This window comes from Pleurodeles waltl, chromosome 4_2 (assembly GCF_031143425.1).
Source record: "Pleurodeles waltl isolate 20211129_DDA chromosome 4_2, aPleWal1.hap1.20221129, whole genome shotgun sequence".
Taxonomy (NCBI): Eukaryota; Metazoa; Chordata; class Amphibia; order Caudata; family Salamandridae; genus Pleurodeles; species Pleurodeles waltl.
Genome location: NC_090443.1, coordinates 405,077,622 through 405,093,244, shown reverse-complemented (window position 1 = coordinate 405,093,244; position 15,623 = coordinate 405,077,622). Strand labels below are relative to the sequence as shown.

Here is a 15,623-nt window from a genome sequence, read left to right as displayed (position 1 = left end):
CACATACGCCCCACCCATTTCAGTCTATTGCCTCTCTGTTAAAGGGTGCACGTAATGTTGTTCCTGTGTGAGTATTATCCCTGTCCCTTTGTTGTATGTTGCCTGGTATTTTGACAGTCTGTCCTCTGTACCCAAATCAGTACATTCTATACCCTCGTCTCAGTCTCAGCTGTTTCCCACGTGTCATACTTTTGCCCCCTCTGGGGCTGCGGTATGGGCATATTGTCCCTGAACGTTGTATGGCAGAATTGTAACATAAAAAAGATTGTCCTACAAAAATATTGGTCCCAGAATATCAACTACCAAGATATTGTGATCCTAACTCCAAGTCTATGCACCTTGCAACTCTGTATATAGTTAAGTTAGTTAGGTGTAGATTTAAGAATATTACATCTATACTTACTTTTATAAACTTACCTTCATAATAATGTGGCAGTCCATATTCTGGCTACAATGTTTTTGAAATATGATATTCAAAACTCTCTATTCTGGTAGTAGCCCAACCTTACACAGCACTTAAAAATAATCTCTAGGAACACAGTTGTTGAATTTGGCCAGGCAATTTGAAAAAAAAAACATAAAAACTGGACCAAAATGTCACATTCCTCTTGCAACAATAGAAACCTTCCGGTTCTCCAACTGTCAGTGTCTGTTAGTGAATTGATAAATCCACCAACCAATCAGATTTTACTTTGAACTGAAATTTTGTGTCTTGATCAGTTTCTTGAATCTTAAGTAGTACAGATCACTAAAATTAATCAATGTTAGGTCTGCCAAGGAATAGCTTTAGCTGTTTCTCCGGCATGATGTAATAGAAAATAAATACATAGAAAATAAATTGGTGGGTCCATACTTTCATTTGCCAATACTCATTTTTTTCAATTTTTTATCTCTTTATTTTTTAGTCATTCTTGTGTGATTGGGCCCTATTCAGAAAGCTACATTTGCCCATATACATTTACTCACTTATAAATTTACTCTTGCACTTAAGTATACATTTCCACTTTTGTGCTATCCACCACTTCCGAATTTAGATTTACAGATAAGTGTAGTCTTACTTGTCTCCACCCCCTGAAACCAGGAGTTGAGGACATCTAAAAATACATTTCTTCATGTAAAGTTACCAATAGTAACTTTTAATTTTCACACCTAAGTGGAGATCTCTGCCATTGGACGGAGATTTTCCTACGGTAAGCAATAGGGGATAATTAATGAAGCCTATCAAATTTACTTAATAAATAGCAAACATTTTAATGTAAACATGTGTAAATTAATTTCAAATAACAATTAATAATCTGTAACTAATAAAAGAAAAAGGTAATGCACATTTACTCATCAAATAACCCCTTTATTAAATGTTTAAATTATGAAACTATTTTAAGTTATATTAAAAAAGTTTTACACAAAATGTGAGAAATCCCACCCTCGCTACTGTATTCATCTTTAATTAATATTTACTAAATGTAATTAAAATATATGTGGTTAATTTAAATTCATTAGATTGTTTTAATAAAAGTATAAACATTTAATTTAATCATTAGTCTAAAATGTAATTATTTATTCATTTAAATGCTAAATGATTGAATTTTAACATAACCTTTTAACACTAACGGTACCTCTTTCTTGTTTCCTGTGATGTGTACTACAACTAAAATGTTCTATGCTTGTTGTATGTACATCTGCTACCGTTGATGCACCCATAAGATTCTGTTAAAATACTCGGCATGGTTAACTTGTTTCTAAATGTGAAATTTCTTAGCAAGTTAGTGATTGCTACATGTAGGCACAGCATTTTTCTTTTTCTTTTAGTGGCATATACTTGCATTAAAAAATGTTAAAAAAATTAACCATCGCAACAGCTTGTCTAAGCCAGGCGCATTGACTTTGTCATTGCTTGTTAAATATTTTTTGCCAATTTTACACCATAAATTACTTCAAAACTGCTGCACAGATGTACACCAAACTAGACACCGAACTGACGTTAAAGCATCATTTTCTGTCATGCCACGTTTTGTCTAATTCTGTACAGCAGTTTGACTCTATTTTATTACGCTTGAGTTAAAATAGTGAGATAAGCTTAGCTTATATTTCTTGGCGACTCACTTTTTTCTTGCAGTCAAGAATTGGCTGCGTAATCGTATAATTAATGAAGGGAAGTTGTGATGATTTTGGATTTAAGTCTGATATGAATCTTGTTTTCACCTTAAAGATGTTCTGTAGTAATATATTTATATTTTATATCTATTCCACAAAATATTATGTATAAATGCATTATTTATGTGTTGTGTAGTACCCACATTGCTTTGATTGTAAAAAACCTAGTGAAAAGTATTTGACCAAACAATAAAAACAGAGACTCAGATACATGTAAATGTTGATGTTGCGCCCTAATTTTAGACCTAAAAGCACTGGTAGGCTATCAAAAGTGAATATGCTTGCAGAGGCCATTAATAGGATTCACTGACTACTGTTTCACACCAGCTCCTTTCTTCCTTCAACAGTTCTTGGAGTCCAGAATCTCCGCCTGATCCGCTCTGCAGAGGAGTCCCTGACCGTCGGTTGGGATCAAGTTATGGAGGTAGACTACTACCTTCTTCGGTATTACGTGGCTGGTGAGGAGTTTCTTGCTAAGCAGATCCGGCTAACCAAGGAGCAACTGGAATACGAGATCCAGAGTCTGATCCCAGGCACCCTCTACTACATCCTGCTGTACCAAGTGAAGAAAGGGCTATCCAGTGAACCCGGGGAACTGCAAGCCACTACAGGTAGGGAGTGAACAGTGTCTGAGGTGCAGCTCCCCAGGCATTTTGAATTATAAGTATCTGCCCAAGGTCCCCACAGGTAGATGGAAACCAATGTATGTCTAGCAGACACCACAGGTAGGGTGTAACCAATGTCTGCCTACAGATTACCATGGTAGTAAGCAACTAATGTTTCCTATCACAGGTAGTGAGTGACCAATGACTGCCCACAGGTCACTACAGGTAGACCAGCCACTGTATGCCCAGAGACGCGCCACAGGTAGAGATTGACCACTGTCTGCTAGCAGGACATCCAGCGTGCGACCATTGTCTGCCTGCATGCTGCCACAGGTAAGAAGTGACCAATGCCTGCTGGCAAACCATCACAAGACAACATCAATCAATGTCGCCCGCCAGCCTTTCCACATAGAGAGCAAGCAATATATGGACTCTAGGCCACTACAAACAGAGAGGGACCAATGTCTGCCTGCAGGCCACCGTAGAGTGGGAGTGACCCATATTTTCTCATAGTCCATCACAGGTAAGATACAACTAATGTCTGCCTGCAGGCCACTACAGGCAAAGAGTGACCAATGTGACCACCATCAGCATGCAAGTCACCAAGTGTAAGTAGGGAAAGGCCAATATTGGTCTGCGTAAACACCACCGGTGTGGACTGGCCATATACTAGCCACCAGCCACTCGAATAGCACAGAATAAACAGGTAATGAGTGCATATCCTGCAATCTGATCTGATAGAGGGTAATTGGGAGCATCAAAAAATCTCAGCTGATGAGCATCGGTGACCCCAAGACCTGGTGACCCTCCTGCTGGTTTGCGATTTACTGTGCTCAGCATTTCCTGAAGGGACTTGTGTGCTCTCTCATTACGGTTTGCATATCAGATCACCCTTCGTCTTCTGTGCCTTGAGGTCTTGCATTTATTTAAATTTGTAGTTATTTCTTTTGCCATATATACACAGTGCCACAGTGCTGGAGGACATCTAGTTTCAGGATGACTGCTTGCATCATGAGTGCATCATGAGTGATTGCTTAGATGGGTCTCCATTACACCCTGGAGTGTTGCATAGTTGGTTACCATTCTGCTTCAGGGCTTTAGATGTCTGGTCCACCTGGTCTACCTAGTCACCCCACTTCTCATCCCAGTTCTCCTGTGTCCCGTGGCTTGTTCTTATTCTTAAGGGCTGTCACTGCTTTTCATCCTTCTGATTCAGAGTTGCGTGGCTTGCCAAGGCCCATTCTACCTAGTCATACTGCTGGATCACAAGTGTCACACCTGGTCAGAACTTCGGTGACTCTGAGTTGTGGCCCAGTTTAATAGGCCCTGGGTCATTATGTCCTGAGGCCATGCATACAGGCTGGGTTTCTTTCTGCTGATTTCTTAAGATCCTGCGTACTTGCATCTACACCTCTATGTTGTGTTTCTGAGGTCCTGCATATCTGGTGGCACTTGTCACACTGGTCTGTGTTCTGAGTTCCTCCATGACTGTGTCCCCCACTGAGATGCTGCACATTTTGTCCGCTCCTTACTCTGTCATTCTGAATATCAGACCTCCAATTGTGACTCGTGGCAAAGTACAAGAAGCCAGAGGGATTTTTAGTTTACCACACACTGAATTTGTAATGAGTAAGTCGGTGTGTCCTTTTTCACACCCCAATAGACAAACTAAACCAAAGTTGTGGATTTAGTGTTGGTAAATGTGGATGAGTTTAAAACTCTTGAAAATGAGGACTCCTCCGCTGTGATGGAGGCCTGCAAGCTGAAATCTGATCTTCACAACAGAAGCAAGTCCATGTAGGCACAAGATCGCTCTTCCTGATACCCGATGCAATCTTTTGCAATGACTCTAAAACCTAAACCTTACCCATCGAAGTTCATAAAAGGTGGATTGTTGGTGTCATGCTTAGCCTCAAGAAAAAAACACAGTAGAGCAAAAAAAAACGAAGTCTTTAAAACTGTTATTCTAGATTTTGATAAATTCACACCTTCCTCTCTAACTTCTTCCTTTCACAGAAATGTCTGGTCTGGGCACCCTCTGGGTGGCTGGGGAGACAGAGAACTCACTTGAAGTGGAGTGGGAGAATCCAGCAACGCAGGTGGATTACTACAAGCTGAGTTACTCTACGTTGCAGGGTCCAGCGACAGAGGTGGTGGTGCAGCGGAGCCAGGATCCCAAAACCAGCTACATCATCAGAGGTGAGGTGGTGATCACACCTCTGTTGCCTCCTTTGTGATGTTAAGTTAGAGTAGTCAAAAAGGTATGCTGACCATTAGGTTCACCATTAGCCTAACCACAGTTCTAGTCACATTTTGAAGGTGATCTAGATAAGGACAGTCATATGCCAAAATAGAAAATCATGTGGTCTCCTTCGTAGTATCACTGGGTGATTCTTAAAACTGTTGCTTGTTTCTCCCCTGAATTCATCCCAGGTTGTCATTCCTGCTCCAGCATAGGTGTGATCTGCCCAAATTTGTCAGTGGAAAATTGCTAGACTGCTGGCATTACTGCAATATGTATAATTAAGATCAATATGCAACCCGTGAGGGAACAGCTGCAAAAGCAACACCGTACGCAGCAAAGCAAACTGCATGCGGGGGCATTGATGGGTTGGATAGGTACTTTTAGAGGTGGCGATGGGCAGTGATGGTGGTGAGTGAAACGATGACACTGGTAATAAATGTAAGGATTGCATTATGTAATATGCATATTTACATGGAAGTGCATGGGCTGCCAGAAATAAAGTTGTCTACGTAAGGGATAGCCTTAGGATAGTCTATTGTTATGCATGCTGGCCCTTAAACCAAAGAAAATAGGCATTGAGCGCAATCGTGAACATACAAAGGGAGGGTGTTTGCTGTGATTTGCCTTGGAGAGGTCCATGTAGACTGAAGGATCTGAATTGTAACAAACCACATGACATTTGGCAATTTATCGGTAGATGATGATTGGCTGGAGTGCAGATTTCATGAGATGGTGTAGCAGGAGAGTTTTTGTGAGTGGTTAGGAGAAGAGGGGTAATGGACAGATTTGAAGACCAAAGTAAGCAGTTTACTTGCTTATGTGTGATCATACTGAGTAGCCATAGGTAGAGGAGGGTACATGTCTAGACAGATTAAAAATGATGCTTGCAACAACGTTTTGTAAATTAATCCAAAGGAATAAGGATGAACTGCAGAAGACGAGGCTGTTAGCAGTGTTTCAGCTAAATCAATGTTAGATGTTTATAAGACTTCCAGAAATGTGACCCTGAAAACCAAAGATTTTCATAGATTGCCATACGTCTCAATTATGATTTTAAGAATAGGAATCTCAGAGTGCTCTTATAGTGAAATACTTCAATTTGTTCCTCTGGGTGACATTCTGAGCCCCTCTCTAGACAACCAGATTGGGACTTCTACATATCCTATTCACTGTGCTGCTTTCTGGTTTGCTGTCAAATGTGAAAAGATATGCCAGGATAATTCTACCTTGCCTCTTACTCAAATATGGCAAATATGGTATTGTTTTTTTTATGTGAGAGGCGTACTTCCAAAAATTTGGACTTGCAAGTTTTTCGACTTCCAAAAATGTGCATTGATTACTTTACATATGACCAGGACCGGCTTTAGCGCTGGTGGTGCTCAGTGTGACTCCCTTTTTTTTGCCCCCCCATGACCTCCTTCTCCAAGTGTTCCCTCACCACCACTCTCCAATAACACCCCTATCTCTCCATAACCCCTCTGACATACATTTCATTTTTATTGTGCTACTCATAGTTCACTCACTTAGTTCTGTTGTCTGCATGGTACACGTTGTTTGCAGCAGGTACATTAACCCTCTGCCCTACCCTATGATGGGTCGAAACAGTCACTAGACAAAATACCGATCTTTCACCAATAGCAACATTAATCACCAGGAAAAGCTTGACATTTTTATTGTTGCCTGAAAACTGCTGAATGCACAAAGAAGTTCATGAAGTTCACGTGGTTTTAAACCCAAAAGTATTCTAAAACCCAGCGCCCCCCAACCAAAGTCAACGCCAGGAGCAGCTGCACCAGTCGCACCGCCCTAAAGCCGGCCCTGTCAGCAGGAGTAGACTGAGGACCACCCAGTGTCTGAGACTTCAGACTGGAGTTTACAGGTGATTTGTGGACAAGCGAAAATATGTGCGTCACCCACGTAGGAAGTGATTAGTGAAACGGAACGCAGAAATGACATCACCAGAGGCCTGTGGTTAAAGATGGCATGCGAGTGTTGAGAGAGGTGGGAGTTGCAGTGTTTTTAGGATTATACAGAATTTTGGTATCGGGGTGAAGTGAGGGGTGATGTGGGGCTCAAAGAGCTTGCTAAAGAACGCGGCCTTCTTGCACGTGGACTGGTGCTTCCGGAAGTAGAGTGGGGTGGGTTGGGTACTAGGTTGTTGATCTTTGAAATTAAGAATCTGCAGAATGATGAGGTAGGTGAGGATGTCCTATTGGTTGAGGTTTGGTTGGCCAGCAGCAAAGAGATGGCTGCGTTGTGGACGTAAAAGGATTGAGGTGTATGTGGGGTACAGTGAGGTGGGGTGATGGAAGTTGAGTGTGCAAGGAGGTCATTGTTAGGTAAAAGCAGAGGAGCAGGAATTATGGTTTAACATTTTGATAGTAGCTAGAGCACCCTGACCTAGTGAGGATACAGGAAGCCTAGAAGGGAAGCAAACAGTCCACAGGTTGGAAAGGTAGGGGTAACATTCATTTAGGGAGGTACAGTGCACTCATCACTCAGGGGGTGCACGTTATACAGCATCTTGGTCACCAGTCATTTAGAAAGATACATATCACAGGATTCAGCGGTACAATCAAAGTGAAGTACAATTTACAGGGCGCAAAAGGACCAATCTCTTGGAGTAGTGTACAGTGCACAAAGTGTAGGGTACTAATCAATCAGGAGGTACAGTTCACGGAATACAGAGGTATTGCTTGTTTGCAGGGGAAAGGGTAATGTTCTCACGGTACGGAGGGGAGTAGTGTTGCTCGATCAGCTAATGGGTTTGTTTGAGGTTGTCCTGCATAAGTTGGACTTCTTCTATTTTGGGGTGAGCAATGGCACGTCCTCTTCCCACGTTTATTGGTGCTTTCCTGGCTAATGCATGTGGTGTCTTTCACAGGATTGGCACCTTCTACAGTGTACCAGATCCTGGTGTGGGCTGTGAGGGGCGAGCGGGAAGGCAAGAGATCATCAACAAGTGGCACGACTGGTAAGTGGCCTCCCAGGCATTTCTATACCTGCTCCTTTTCCATGGGCTGCCGGAGGCCATGCTTCAGTCCACTCTGCTTTCCTACTCATGGCCACATCCCTTCTGTCAGCGGGGGAGTGGTGACATATGCAAGCAGCATCTTCACATATTCATTCACATACTCCATTCATTTAATTATTAAGCTCGCTTTCATCTGAACAGATGAAAGTATCAAATGCTAACCCACTCACTCAGTCGATGATAGGCAAACACAAGGATTCATTGAATGATCAGTAACATAAATCATTAGATTACTAAGTGGTTGCAGCAGTCATTGCCATGAATTTTCATTGATCCTAGCAAAACTTTTCAATACCTCAGATGATCGATCATGTCTTCATCTTCATTTGCCATTAAAGGGAACTGCTAATTCATTCATTCATTCATTTATTTATAGAACACAATTTTGCCAGACAGACTATTTCAGGGTATTTGACACAGACCCACAACAATATGGAGGACAGGGAGCTAAACTGAGGTTGAACACATTTTCATTCATTAAGTCATTCTCTAAGCATTAACAAGTTTCCTCGTGGAAACAACTATCAGGTTACTGATGTGTGAATTCTACTGATGGTCATTTATTAAATGAATATTGCTTCATCGTCCACTCTCGTTCATTCTCTTGTTTAATTATTAACTAACTTTTTTGGTTGCTTAAGGGAATGTTGTTCAATGTCTTTTGATCGTTTCCTTTATCGTTTCTTAAATTATTCCTCAATACACAAAGACATTTGGTGGCTCACCCATTCCCACATTTGTTAGTCATTCATCCACTGTCATTTGTGAATTATACTATTTCAATAATGTACTTGCCCATTTGTAGACTCCCTGACATGCCAGATCAATCATCTACAAATACTGTTACTCATTTGTTTACAGGAAAACGTTTCCACTCATTCATTTGACCAATCATTTATTCAAACCATCAATTTCTTAATGAGTCAATCGTTCACCCTGCTGTGTGTTCACTATATCTTTCAATCATGCATGTATTAGTTAGCTTGTAGACCCTATGATATAGTCAAGCAATAAAAGAAAGCATAGGGAGACATTTGCACAAGGAGTGAACCAAGTGACTGTAAGAGAACCCTGACAATTGGCTAAGAACCAAATAAACCTACCAAGGACCAAGGAAATGGATGGATGACCAAGAAAATAAAAATAAAACCAATTGAATGGATAAAAGATCAAGGGGATAGAAAAATGACCAAATGAGTGGACGGAAGGTTTTAGACTAAAGAAATGGTAATTGACAGGGAAAAAAGACGAGAAGAGAACTGAGTTAAAGGGGAGGAGCAAATTGATGGATGATGAATTAAGTCACATGGATGGTGGTACCAGATAATGGGCAGACGTTTAAGTAAATGGGCAGATGACCAATTATCTGGGGTGAGGAATTAATCAATAGGGTGATAATTATGGCAGTGTACAAAGGAATAATTCAATGGGTGAAGGACCAAAGTAATGGATGGAGAGCCAAGTAAATAGGTTGAGGACTTCATCAATGAGCGAAGGGCAAAAACAGTGAGTGGAGAACCTGATCAGCAGATGAGGTCCATGTCAATGAATAGTGACCGAAGACAGGAGTTGAGAAACAAGATGGTGTGTGGAGTATCCATTCAATTGGTGGAAGGCCAAGTACAGGACCATGTAAATGAGCTCAAGTGAATGGGTGGATGAACAACTCAATGGGTGGGGAATCAACTCAGTATGTAGATGACCAAGTCAATTGAAGATTAAATAAGTTAATAGATTGTGGACTTAGTGAATGAATGGATGACCAAGCCAAGACCAAGTAATTAGTTGAAGAACTAGGGCATTGATTGCCATCCTAATTTAGTGTGTGATAAACTTACTCAAATGGGTGCAGAGCATAGTCCATGGCAGGAAGACAAAGCCAATTACTGGAAGACTAAGCCAATTGTTGGAGGATAAAGTGAAGGGGTTAGGAACCAGGTGAATATTCTCAGCGAGTCCAGAGTTGTGGACTAGAAGAAGGCTCTGGACAAAGGATTTTAAGAGAATTCTAGAATTCAAAACCAGCCAGCAGTGTCATTTATTACTTCCATTGCAATAGGAGACAGACCACCATATTCAAGTGAAAGACATGTAATGAGGTGTATTTAAGTTCTCTCTCCTTGGTAGTACAGGGGCTTCTGCTGACATTAAACAGCCTTGAGTGCACAGGGTTTTGGTTTAAAATAAATAAGCATGGAGTGAGTTAGAGTTGCTTGCCATGTGGTATGAGAGGTTTGACTGACATCGCTCATTTTCTTATCTTGTTTTCCAGAAATCGATAGCCCAACAAACCTTGTGGTCAACCGTGTGACGGAGGACACAGCTTCTTTGTCTTGGAATAAGGTGCTGGCCCTCATTGACCGATATATGATTAGCTACACCTCGGCAGAAGGACAGACCCAGGAGGTGGCCGTGGGCAAGGAAAAGAGCTCCACGACAGTGACTGGTTTGAAGCCGGGCATGGAGTACACCTTCAATGTCTGGGCCGAGAAGGGCAGCAAGCGCAGCAAGAGGGCCACCACCAGAGGCACAACAGGTAGCTAGGAGTCCAAAAAGGGTGAAACAAGAGGTCAGAATTAGGAATTTTAATAAGGGCAGAGAAATTGAAATAGATCATTGGACTATTGATTGGGGCAAACGACATCAGAGGGGAGAACAGAGCCAGGAGACAAGAAGGAAAACCTGAAATAACAGCAACATAGGAATGACTAGAATAGAACCAGATAACAAGGAGTTCTAATAAGATCAACAGAGTGATAAAAGTATACAGGTCAAAAACAGGAACCAGGAAAACAATCAATGGGATGATCAAAGTATACAGGTTGAAAACAGGAACCCGAATCAAGAATAAGACAATAAAGGAAGGGATAGAACCATGCAACATGTAGGAGAACCAGTAAAAGAACAACAGAGGGTGGAATAGAGCCAGGAATCGGGAAGGAGAACAAGGGGAAATAGTGAATGAGAGGAGGACACACAGTATAACAGGACAAAGAACCAGCAGTAACAATAACGAGACAAGATTAAAGCCAGTAAATAGGAATGGAAACCAGGAATAAGAGCAACATAGGATTAGTAGAGCAAGAAAAGTATTTTCTTAAAACCTCATTACAAGTAACATACAGAGTCTCGCTAGTCTTTGGGGCAATCTGGCAGTGCCAGAAGAGGTGGCCTGACGGATCAATGTGAGGATCGTTTTTTTGGCTGTCTGTGCGCCTGTTTTATGGTCTGCTTATTATCGCAAACATTGTCTACAGCAAGCACAAATGCATACCGTCTCTCATACTTTGCAAAACACTTATGCAGTGTGTATTTACAAGTTCAAAGCTCCCCTGAGTTGCATATGTGGGCCATTGTTTAGCTACCTGGTTTCCGATGGGTGTGCACTTTTATTTTAGTGCCTGTGCCTTTTTCTGTCCCTGCCTAAAATTACTGATTCTGGATGGTGATTGCAATCCTCTGCCATGCAATTGTGAGCTGTTTTGCCTGGAAGGAGCACCTGGTTTTACTTGGGTCAACAAACGATTATGAATTCCCATTCCAAGCCACATAACAGGGCGTTTTCCGCTCCCATTTAGCACCTGCTGAGCCACGGTAATAGGAAGAGAGAGGCAGCCCAATGTCCCGTGCTTCCTGATGCCATGGGAGGATGTAGGTGAGGGAGCAGGCTGTCTGTGCCCCCTGGTTTTATAGAGTGTTGTTTCAGTTTGGTAAACTCAAGCCTGGTTTCCCAGCGCCCTGTAGTGTTGGATGCACGGGGGCACTTGGGATCATGCAAAACTATGTTCCGGATGGGGCTAGGCTCCATTTACACCCCATCCCCCAACCACCAAAGACATAGACTGGACTATATGTGACAGAAAGGCTGCTTTGAAAGATCAGTGTGGACTGGTCTTTTCGTTGTTTGTGGGCCTGTTTTATGGTCTGTTTTCACTATTGATTTCCATCGTATTACCACAAATATTGCCTGCATCAAGCATAAAAGTATGCAGTCTCCCAAACCTTGCTGAGCATCTATGGGGCATGTGTTTACAAGTTCAAAACTGCCCCGATCTTAAAATGTGGACCGTTTCTTAGCTGTCTGCTTCGCTAATGGGAGCCTCCTTTATTTTGGCACCTAGTATTATTTTCTGTCTCAATGCGGACCTGAGCACCCCAAACCCCTTAAGCCGAATCTATTAACCGTGACTTTTATACCATTTTACGAACAAGTTTCAATTGTGCCATTAGATGCACGCACAGATCAATACCTGTACGTTGGCGCCATCCTGTGTTGGCATGGTGGAAAGCACATACGTTCCAGGTTACCAAGAGATAAAGTATTTGTAAGGCTTTCAGACGTCTTATAGCGTGTGCTTCCAATGTATGGTCAGTTAAAAGATTATCACCCGTTATTTCCTAAAATATATGCTGGTGGGAAATTGCCAGTTTAGTCAGTTAAAGCGTCTGTTGTCGAAATATAAGTGCCACTCAGGCCACAAGTTTGAATCCTAGCATTGCCAGTTATGTAATTCATCTTTTAACAGGTGACAAAATGGATAGTGATGTTATTACACTTGGGGCCAGATTTATGGAAAGTGGCGCTGCACGAGTGCAGCGCCACTTTCCCTGCGCCCCTTAGCACCCCCCTACTGCCACCATGTGTGCTCCGTGTTTAAAATACGGCGCACCATCGGGGGTAAGGGGCAATAGCGTAATTTTTCATGAGGCTATTCATGTACTCTGCAGGAGTAGCACCAAAATATTGGCGCTACTCCTGCAGAGAACATAGGGGCCCACTATAAAGAATAGGCACCCCCTTTTAACGCCTGATCTTGAGCAGGTGTTAAAAGTGACGTAAAAAATGGCGCAAGGAAATCTCCTAGATTTCCTTGCGCAATTTTTCTGAGTCCCCTAATGAGGGAACGCCCCCTTTGCATACATTATGCCTGGCGCAGGCATAATGTAGCGCAAAGGGTTATAGAGTGGTGCAATGCATGCATTGCACCACTCCGTAAATACGGCGTGGGGATTTCGGCCTTGGGACATGTTAACGTAAAAAATAATTACATTAATGTGGCGCAAGGTGACGCTAGAGGACTATAAATATGCCCCTTGGTATTTACCTTCCAAATGCCCCCTGGGTAATAAACATTCTTAGTCTTGGACCTCCATATACTCTGTTAATTTGACTTTTTAAAGCTCTCCTCCTTTTTTCTGTCTTCCTCTTCTTCTGACTTGGTCTCTCTCTACCCAGTGTCACATTAAGGATTTTTGTGGTCCTGTGCAAAAGATATATTGTGACTTTTTTGAGTGACATTATTTTTTAAAGTTTAACACATAACTCAATATAGATAGCCAGCACGCAGGCTTTAATTTTTAGGAAATTAATAATAGAATTTAAAGTTGTCTGGAACAGGGGTCCACAACATGTAAGGTAGCCATATATAAAAAAAAACAAAAAGGGACACTTCACTATAATAGAAGAAGGACTACAAGTTTTCATCAGCCAAAGGGCATTGAATGACAGCACGCATCAACCTAGAAAAAAAGATGAGGCAGAGAGGAAATAAATAAATTTGCAATTTTTCAACCCACTATCACGCATTATTTAAATTGCTTTCTGATAACAGCCCCTGCTTTGGAACAAATAAAAACGTGCCTCCCTCGGTTTTCAGTCTACACTTTCTGAAAAACCGGACATGAACCAAACTTACTGAAATCTGCCGGTACAACTGCTGAAAAACCGGGAGTGTCCCGGCAAATGCGGGACGCTTGTTCACTCTACCGACATGTGACTTGCCTGGGCTCCCGAAATCATTAAGGGTGCACTGCCTCTGGGCTATGTGAGAGAGTTGGCTGTCAGCCTCTTTGCGGAGGGCCAAAGAAGCAGCCAATCAGAGGACTGCTTATCAACAGTGCAGCAGGTGCAGTGGCACAGTGCGCAGGAGTCCACAGTGCATTGCAGTTATGTCTGTCTCTTACCACTCATCCAAAGAAAAGGGAGGGGCCTTGCAATACAACCTTGCTAGAGCACAGTAGGTAATGTGCCCACGGCATACACAGGAGTGACTGTGTTGTGTTCTCCCTAGAAATCGATCCCCCGAAGAACCTGCGGGCGTCGGAGGTGACACAAACCAGCAGCGTCCTCACATGGACTCCACCAGCCGCTCAGATCGATGGCTACATCTTGACCTATGAAAAGCCTGACGGCACAAGCAAGGTACAGGACAAAAAAATAGCTAACTTATTTAAACAACAGGAGACTTGTAGATTGGTGGTTGCCAGAGTTGGGAGTGATGAAATCAAGCTAAATGTCAGTGTTAAATTAATGTTAAAAAATTAAAGCTGCATTTGCCTGGCAGGAGGTGACCCTTGGCCTTGTTCGACGGTTTTTGCTAGAAGGCCTGGAACGAGGTGTCAAGTACACCATCTACCTGGTGGCCTTTAGGACCGAGAAGAAGAGCAGGAGGGCTACCGCCACCTTTACCACAGGTAAGACTGTCTCGGCAGGACAGTGACCGCTGTCACTCCCCTCCTCTGTGGTTCACCTCTGTGGTTGTTGTCTTGATAAAGTGCATACACGTGTGCCATTTGACATGCATGGCGTTCGGGACAGTGCTGTGTGGAAAGATGGCGCGGTCCGCATCCATCTGCTTCAGATGTTTAGGCCCATATTTATACTTTTTTAGCGCCGCATTTGCACCGCTTTTTGACGCAAAAGGGGCACAAACTTAAAAATACAATTGTATTTAATGTAATTGATGTACCTGTTGCAGAGATATGGGGCCTGACTTAAGAGGCCGTTGCACCACCTTAGCGCTGCCATAGCATAATTTTTTTACACTAAGGCGGCGCTAAAGGGGCTTTTTACACACATCGCAAGCATTGCGCCACTTTGTAATCCCTTGTGCCACAGTTTGCCTGCTCCAGGTGTAATGTATGCAAGGGGGGTGTTCCCCCATTAGGGGGGCCTAAAAAATGACACAAGGAAATCTAAGAGATTTTCTTGCTCCATTTTTTTTCCGTCACTTTTAACGCCTGCTCAGAGCAGGCATTAAAAGGGGGCACGCCATTGAATACAATGGGCCTGTATGTACTGTGCAGGAGTAGCGCCAAAATATTGGCATTACTCCTGCAGAGTACATCAATAATGCCAAACATTTAGATGCTATTGGTCCCTACCTAGCGCCATGGTGTGCCATATCTTAGATACGGTGCACACATGGTGCTGGTAGGGGGCGCTAAGGAGCACAAGGAAAGTGGTGCTGCACCACTTTCCTTAAATCAGGCCCCTGGGAGTTTTATCTAATGGCAGTTTTGGCTCATCTAAGGTAACACAGATGGTTAATATGCCTGCTGCAAAGAATGTTTATCATGCAAAGAACAGTATTTTATGTACATAGCACAGTGGGTTACTGCTTTTGTCACAGATTCTTTTGTTACTGTGCAGTTCATAAATTACAATCATAATCTAGCACAGTGAGCTATGAACCTTCATCAAAGAGCTGCATGCAAACTGCATGGTACAAGTTATAAAGTAATTTTTGTCCCTGACTTTCATTTTTCTAATGCTGTTCAAAAACGGTTGCTCGCGTAGAAATGC

The 15,623-nt window shown here is 42.5% G+C and overlaps 1 protein-coding gene and 1 long non-coding RNA gene across 3 annotated transcripts in view; one reads left to right on the top strand and one right to left on the bottom strand.

Moving 5' to 3' along the window:
- Positions 1 to 15,623, top strand: part of TNN (tenascin N) — a 164,973-nt gene that overhangs the window by 90,604 nt on the left and 58,746 nt on the right. For both annotated transcript variants that reach the window (XM_069231574.1, XM_069231575.1), the window contains 6 exons: positions 2,502 to 2,765; positions 4,776 to 4,958; positions 7,889 to 7,978; positions 10,311 to 10,574; positions 14,110 to 14,240; positions 14,383 to 14,512. In XM_069231574.1, coding sequence (XP_069087675.1) covers positions 2,502 to 2,765; positions 4,776 to 4,958; positions 7,889 to 7,978; positions 10,311 to 10,574; positions 14,110 to 14,240; positions 14,383 to 14,512 — 1,062 coding nt within the window. The remainder of the gene's footprint in view (positions 1 to 2,501; positions 2,766 to 4,775; positions 4,959 to 7,888; positions 7,979 to 10,310; positions 10,575 to 14,109; positions 14,241 to 14,382; positions 14,513 to 15,623) is intronic.
- LOC138292799 (uncharacterized) overlaps positions 1 to 15,623 on the bottom strand; it is a 169,041-nt gene that overhangs the window by 127,952 nt on the left and 25,466 nt on the right. The window lies entirely within an intron of this gene.